The 8522-nt window shown below is 36.7% G+C and overlaps 1 protein-coding gene across 1 annotated transcript in view; it reads right to left on the bottom strand.

The window, feature by feature from the left end:
* The window catches only part of HPSE2 (heparanase 2 (inactive)), a 157130-nt gene that overhangs the window by 38606 nt on the left and 110002 nt on the right, over positions 1 to 8522 (bottom strand). The window contains exons 4-5 of the mRNA XM_015816281.1: positions 6577 to 6750; positions 5239 to 5410 (exon numbers count right to left, since the gene is read on the bottom strand). Of these exons, the coding sequence (XP_015671767.1) occupies positions 5239 to 5410; positions 6577 to 6750 (346 nt within the window). The remainder of the gene's footprint in view (positions 1 to 5238; positions 5411 to 6576; positions 6751 to 8522) is intronic.

Raw genomic sequence — 8522 nt, 5'->3', positions numbered from 1 at the left:
TATCCACAGCATTCCTCTCATCCACTAATTTTGTCACTTGGTCAAAGAATGCAATAAGATTTGTCTGGCATGATCTATTTTTGACAAACCCATGTTGGCTTTTAGTAATGACTTTGTTTGCCTCTAGGTGTTCGTTGATTCGTTGTTTGATTATCTTTTCCAGGATCTTCCCAGGTATTGAGGTCAGGCTGATAGGTCTATAATTTCCTGGGTCCATTTTTTTTCCTTTTTTGAGGATGGGAACTACATCAGCTCTTTTCCAGTCCTCTGGTATGTGTGTGTTTGTGTATGTGTGTGTTTGTGTAATTTGTGTATTTGTATACAGCATACACAAAAACTTTTTAACCATTAAGGAAATGGGTACCATCTAACCACAATAACAAAAACAAGACAAAAACCAGAACAAGAACAAGAAAGTAAGGAGAAAAATCTGGAACACATCTCATCTCAAAGAGTGCATGAGTGTTGTGATGGCGGGAAGGTTTATGGACCCAAAATCTTCCATTGCCTTCTAAAATGTGGAACCTGTTCATGTTTAAAATTCTCAGCCACAAAACCTAGTTTATATTTTTATTTAAGTGCAAGTGTTCCAACTGAAACCAAAAATAAAGCAGGATAGGTAAAGAAATTATCTAGATACAATGAAATTTGACCCAGTAAAAAATTACATACACAAATGCAACTTTAATAGGCCTCCTTATTGGGTTTACACCCACACCCACATACAGATACATTTGTACTTTACAAGCATACTTTCCAGCACTGTCAGATTTGAGCTATATGAAACCATTTCTGTTAGCATGCAACTGAATCCAAAGTTGTGCTGTACTGATTGGTTGTTATCTTCTAATATTGTATATACTACTTTGGCTCTTTGAAGCACCTTAGCAGTTTTTCAAATTTTGAAATCTCCCCCCCCCCCAAAAAAAAAGGATATGCAGGAACTACTAGTTATTCAATTGCACAAACTTTACTTTGCAAATCAAAGTGAACAAACTGCTTAGAAGTGAAAATACAGTGTTCAATTTTTATCATAAACAAAATACATAGTTGAAGCCAGTGTCACTCTAATAAGGCACAGAGCATAGCCAGTCCTTTTTAGAGTATACCTTTACTCACCATTATTCAGACACACTTCAGGTTTTTAAGCCTGTTGGGTATGTTTAGACATAAAAAAGATACATATTCACTAGATCCCTTTTTTAAATGAAGTACACTAATGTACTTTTTCTGTAGCATGTAACCTTTCTTCTTCTCCTTTTTCATAATCTTTGAGGTGAAATAAATGGATTCCTTTCATGGTTTAGATACATATCAATATAATGGGCAAGAAAACTAACTGCATCAGTTAGTCTTTATTAGTATAAATTGAAATATGACTACAATTCTTCAAGAAATCAGAATTATTAGTGGTTGAAAACAGTCATTTCTGTTTTGCAGGCAACATCTTGGAGCTTATTTTCACAAACTCTGTGCCCAATTTTTCTTATCTTGACCTCTGGTTGCTGTTTCCCTAAAATGCCCTAATAGCGGAAAACAATGTATATTTCAAAGTCTGGAGGCAAATAAAGCAAAATAAAAGAAAAACATTCTGTCCATCAAACAGAAGATATTGTGGAGGGAAAAAACTAATTATGTGTACTTCTCTTTTAGTGATCATAATTAGGAATGGCAACTTGGTGATTAGTGAAGTGTTCACTAAGTGAAACTGCAATTATGCTTATGATCTTACTTCAATTTTCCTTTGCTTTACAGACCTGCAAATGTAAATGTGAGAATTGGTGGTAAAGTTACTCTGTTATCACCATTGTAACTGTGAACCATCACTAAACAAGGCAGTTATTAAAAGAGGACTGCCTATACTTTTTTTTTTTTAACTTTTCTTGGCTGCATGTCAGAGAGTTGGCTTTTTATACTGTATTTGCTTTGGCTGTAAATGAAGACATGTCTCCTGTAATTTTTCTCTCCTACATAAGTTATTGACAATATGAGAACTCTTATTTTCTTCTGCATTTTGTCACCGCAGCTAGGAATAATTATTGGAACAGCAAGAATGTCAAGATTACATTAAGCTAATCTAAGTGTTAAAAAGTTACCCTTTGTTATTTTATAATAAATGTGAGATCTGCCTTTACCCTTCTGGTTTTCAGAAGGACCTTAAAACCTGGCTCGGCCAGTTGGCCTGGGGCTCTGATAGAGGTGGTTGCTGCAGTGATAGAGAAGGACGCATCACCCTCACTCTACTGGAGCTCTTGGTTTTGTTAGCCCATATAAACTCTTGGAACTTTAAATTGTTTTTGTATTTGTAACTGTTTTTGTATTTTTACTGCACTGTAAGCCGCCCAGAGTCACCTTGGATGCAAGATGGTACACATGTATTTAATAATAAATAAAAGATAAAATCTTGTTCTCACAGTCATAATTTAGCCATACTCAACAGAAGAGTTTAGTTTTTAAAATATGTATCTATTTGAAAAAAAATCCTAAATTCAGACAGTTAAGTATTTATACTTTTATGGGAAAACCTTACTTTAATAATTTATAACAGCAGATAGCAAAAAAAGTTTTTTAGGCTGTAGAATTTAACCAAACTATATGGAAAGGAACACTATGGCCAAGAAGCAATATGAGACAGGATTAAAAACAAAGAGCAGGAAAAGTAATAGTATTGATTATAGCAGGTATAAGACCTTTAACCATAGCCCAGAAAATTTTTACAGGAACATCTTACACCTATGCCAAATCAATGAGAAAGTGAGAGAGGGAATAGCAATAGCAATAGCAATAGCACATAGACTTATACACCATAGTGCTTTACAGCCCTCTCTAAGTGGTTTACAGAATCAGCATATTGCCCCCAACAATCTGGGCCCTCATTTTACCAACCTCGGAAGGATGGAAGGCTGAGTCAACCTTGAGCTATTCGGAATTGAACTACCAAACTGCAGTCAGCCGGCAGTCAGCAAAAGTAGCCTGCAGTACTGCATTCTAACCACTGTGCCACTAGGGCTCATTGAATGCTCAATCATCTCATAATTCCTTCCTTCAGCTCTGTGATATGGTACAGTACACAGGATCAGCTTTGATTCAGAAACTAGCAGTTCTCCTTTCTTTTAGATCTAGTTGTTAAAACATACATCATATATTTGTCCATATATGACTGGACAACCATTTGTCTGAAATGATATAGGGTTTCCTACCTGAGCAGGTCCCTTCCAACTCTATTATTATTATTATTATTATTATTATTATTATTATTATTATTATTGCTGTTGTTGTTGTTGTTGTTGTTGTTATTATTATTATTATTATTATTATTATTATTATTATTATTATTATGAATCATCGCACAGTCAGCCAGATGTTCAGACTGGATTTGGCATTTTGTCTACCTATCGAGTCCTTCCCAAGGACCTGGGATAGGCAGATGTGGATGTTTGATGTTATTACAGATATCGTCGCAGGATGGAAGCAGTTCCTAGTAAGGCCGCCTTTTGCAATTGACTAATGGCAAATTTGTCAATGCCAATGGTGTTCAAGAGGTGCTCCAGTTGTTTTGGGATTGCACCCAAGGCGCCTATTACTATTGGTACTACCCTTGCTTGCTTTTGCCACAGTCTTTCTATTTCTATTTATAGGTCTTTGTATTTTGTTATCTTCTCCAGTTCTTTCTCGTCCATTCTGCTGTCTCCAGGCACTGCTACGTCCACTATCCAGACTTTTTTGTCTTTCTTATCGACAACTGTTAAGTCCGGGGTGTTATGTTGCAGGTGCTTGTCTGTTTGAATTCTGAAGTCCCAGAGCAGTTTCATTTTATCATTTTCTATGACTTTCTCTATTTTATGATCCCACCAGTTCTTGCTTACAGGCAAATGATATTTCTTGTAGATCTTCCAATGCACCATTGTTGCTACTTTGTCATGCCGCTGCTTGTAGTCAGTCTGTCTGAAATGATATAGGGTTTCCTACCTGAGCAGGTCCCTTCCAACTCAATAATAATAATAATAATAATAATAATAATAATAATAATAATAATAATAATAATAATAATAATAATAATAATAATAATAATAATAATAATAATTATTATTATTATTATTATTATTATTATTATTATTATTATTATTATTATTATTACTATAAAACTAGAAGGGACATAATGAATCATTTACTCCTATTACAAGAAAAGATATCATATTCCTATTTAGATACTATTAGGAAACCCTAGTTCAGGTGTTTGCTGTCATCTTAACATGTGGTTTATAAGCAGATATGGCAAAAATAGCAATGCCCAAGGGATCACAAAATATCAATTTAAAATTTCTAATGCTAAAAGGATAATACTAAAAGACTACTTTAGATTCAACAGGCTGGATGAATTCTCTTTGGGGCCAAGGTCATAGAATATATGGTAGTATCATAGCTCCCTGAGTTTCTTGAGGAATGATTACTGAACTTATTTCAACTCTCAAATTGGTAGTGAAATTGGTCACTCAGAACAACCACAGAAGTTGAAAGAGTANTTGTCTAGTGTCCCCTGGAGGGAATAGATCAGTGGGGCATAGCCTGTGATAGTTCAGATCAGCATGTAGAACAGTTTGTGAGGCCTGCTTTCTCCTGCTTCACCACACAGTAGCAAAGGAGAGACTAGTCAGTCAGAATTCAGAATTTTCCTATACTTGCCCCAAATTATATCAGTGTTTTGACTGGTGAATTATTTCCTGTCACCTGTAATGTTCAGAAAGACACAGGACATCAAAGCCAGAAAAATTAAGCAATCACTATGCTTAACATGCCTCAACACGAGAAAGCTTTAACAGAAGTAATAGATGCAGGATAGGAACTGGCAATAAGGTCACCAAATGTTATGTCAATGTAGTTTCCTACTTCAGGATGGGTGAGAAATAGTTGGCCAATGGGGAAAAGCATGACTGGTTGCCAGTCCCCTCACATTTGGCAATAAGATGTCTTGGAACGGTTCTGGTCTCTTGCATCTGATGGTCATGGAGCTCTTAACTAGGCTGTGCATTATTCTCTTAGCTTACAATAAGAAATTCATGGGTTCTCTATTATATGAAATAAGGGATTACATAGTAATTCTGAAGATAGATATGGCTTCCTAGGCTGGGGGGAACCAGTATAGATTATATCTCACAATACAAAGAGAATCATAATAAGGTGAATAGATATTTAATAGTTATTTTCTAGCTTTCTGCATTGTTTGCCATGATCACTTACCCATCCAAGAGGGTGACAACATTTTTCTTAGGTCTCCCAATATTGGGCCCATACAGACTGGCTCGGGAGTAGGTGCGGATTAACTGTAGCAGTCTCTTCAGCTGCATGTAGTCCTTCCCCAACTGAGTGCCATTCACTGCTCGTCCTGTGAGGGTTCGGTAATTATTTGGTTCTATAAGAAAACAGAAAAAAACATTAACCAACCTTGACAACATCCTGACAATTCACCTAATAAATCTTCACTAGTCTGGAGGCATTACATGTAGTCCTTGACTTAACAGTGGTTTGAAGTTACAACATCCTTGGAAAAAGTGACTTATACTCATTCTCAAAGTTATTATTCTTGCACTACCCGTATGGTCACATGGCCTCAATTTAGATGCCTGGCAACTGGTATACATTTACAAACGGTTGAAGCATTTTGCAGTTACATTATCATGGTTTGCGATCTTCTCAGCTAGTTTCTGATAAGCAAAGTCAATTGGGGAAGCTGGATTCACTTATTGACAGGGGTGATTCACTTAACAACCACAGCAAAAATGGTTGTAAAACCAGGTTTCATCACATGATGACTCACTTTATGATCTCACTGATTTATGATGGAAATTCCAGTCCCCATTGTGATTGTAAGTTAGTCATCTATCTATTGCAGTGGTGGCGAACCTATGACATGGGTGCCAGAGGCGGCACTCAGAGCCCTCTCTGTGGGCACGCTTGCCGTCGCCCCAGTCCTAGGCCTTCAGCTGGGTTTTATAAAACCTTTTCGTTTTAGACCTCCACCGCCGTGTGCAAAAAAAAAAAGGTTCAATCAGTCAATTTCAACTTCTCGCAGGAAAAAAAGAGATCTTGCAAAGTTGGAATTGATTGATTGAACTTTTTAGTCCCACCCAGTCTGCCGTTACTACCGCAGCCATGCCCACTCAATGGGCCACACCCACCCAATGGGCCACACCCACCTGGCACTCGACGATGCATAAGTGGGTTTTGGGTTGCAGTTTGGGCACTCGGTCTCTAAAAGGTTCGCCATCACTGATCTATTGGAATGAATTTAATTGACTCAATTCTGGATACAGTGATATAAGATCACACTGTAAATATATTTATCCCTAGGTACTTGTAAATGTTCTCACTTATGCTTATATACTTGGCCTCACATTTATTGCACTAACAGGTGCCTATCTTTATTCAATTCATTTGTTCTATTTGGATCCCTGTAGGGATGAGTTGCACTAACATTCCATACAGCAATGCTTTATTGAGAAAAGTTCCAAAATAGGGCTTCTTTGGTCCTCCCATTCCCTTCTCTTCTCCAAATCCCCATCTTTAAAGTTCACTTACCATTGCCCAGCTCCCAGGAGATATTGTACTTCTTGCTGGCACTGTACTTGAGCAGGCTGAGAGCATTGGAGCTGTTCCAGGAATTGTTGGGATTCCGACGCAAAGCATTTAGTGCAAAGATGAGATGCAGGCCAGAGCAGTCAGCAAAATTATAAAGTTTGTCTAGAGACCTGGCTGGGAAAAAAACAAATCCAACCTGAAACTCAAATGCAAAGAGGAGCCCTCTTGGTTATATTGGAAGATGCCTAGGGTAGGACTATATCAAAATACAGCCCTCATATTTTTAAAAATCTAGCTATTCTAGAGTTTCATTACTACCCAACCCTTCGATACAATGGTATGATCTGTCATAAAAGGACATATTCAGGAACGTGCCTAATGATTGTTTTATTATAGCTGTTGGGGGGAAAATACATGGATACATAGAGTTTACCTTACTATTGTAAACCTTTCTTGCATCTCTGCTTTTCTAGTGAAATAGCACTCTCCTTCAGTTTGCCAAAGAGTTGTGATTAGCTATTAGAAAGGGAAAGCCGCAATGATAGTGGTACAATTTTACAGGGGAGATAAACTTGTTGAAAAAAGACCAGTAAATGCTAATATAATTGTTATGGTTGAATAGCCAGATGTTTAGGCTACATTTGGCATTTTTGTCTATTTATCTGGCCCTTCCAAGGACCTGGGATAAGCAGATGTTGTTTGATAATAGTAACGGCATTGTTGCAGAATATAAACTATTCCAAGTACTGTAAAGTTATCTTTTGCAATTGACTCGTGGTAATTTTGCCAATGCCAGTGGAAATCAAGTTTCACATGTTTTGGAATTGCACCCAAGATGCCTGTTACTATTGGTACTATCATTGCTTTTTTTGTCATAGTCATTCTACTTCTATTTGCAGGTCTTTATATTTTATGATGATGATGATGATTGGTTGCATACACATAGTTGTTTAGACTAGATTTGGTATTTTTATCAACCTTTTGAGCTCTTCCCAAGGGATAAGCAGATGTTGTTTAATAGTATTAAAGGTACTGTCATAAAACATAATTGTTGTCTCATCAATGTTGTTGTTCACGAACATTTTTGTTTCATGGTGTTAAAAGTACTGTTGAAATATGTAAGCTGTTTCAAGTAAAGCTGCCTTTTGCAATTGATAGATGGTGATTTTGTCAATGCTGATGATGTTCAAGTGATACTCCAGTTTTTCTGAGATTGCACTCGAGGCACCTATAACTATTGAGACTACCTTTGCTTTCTATTATTATTAAGATTTTGAAGTAGTGACAGACTATTTCCCTAGGCCCCCAAAATTCACAGAATAGTAACTATGAGCAGAAACTGAGAAATCTAGTTATGGTGCAGAGAAATCACTCTTTTGTTTTCTGAACTGTAACGTGATTGTGAAATCTGAATTATCAGAAATATTCATGCCTTTGATTTATGGTGCTGACAAAAGTGATTGAAAACATTTTGGATTGCAAGAACATAACATTCAATACTAGATGAAATAAAACCAAGCTATCCACAGGAAGCACAAATGATGAAGCTAAAGCTTAGAGATTTTAGACATATAACATGAAGGCAGAAGTAATCCGATTGACAGGAGCATGTAACATGAGGGCAAAAGACTCTGATATCTGGACAAAGAGAAGGCAAACCAGAGGCCAACAGAAGACAGGGTGGCTGGATACTATCAGTGTAACACAAGCTTATGATACATGCATAAACTTATAAGATGTCAAAGAAACAACTATTGACAAGTGATCCTGGCAAAATGATGTCCGCTGGGTTGTAAGCAATTGGAAGTGACAATGAAGTCAGATTCATGATTATTTATTAGTTAGTGGTTGTGAATTCTCTCATGCTGATTGGCACATTTTGTGCCAAAAATATATGTTTTATTATGCAAGCTTCCATACTCAGTCCAGATGCATTTGTACACAGA

This window comes from Protobothrops mucrosquamatus, unplaced genomic scaffold, assembly GCF_001527695.2.
Source record: "Protobothrops mucrosquamatus isolate PMUCROS unplaced genomic scaffold, P.Mucros_1.0 scaffold419, whole genome shotgun sequence".
Classification (NCBI taxonomy): Eukaryota; Metazoa; Chordata; class Lepidosauria; order Squamata; family Viperidae; genus Protobothrops; species Protobothrops mucrosquamatus.
Note: the sequence above shows the minus strand (reverse complement) of the source record. Positions and strands in the feature narration are given on the sequence as shown.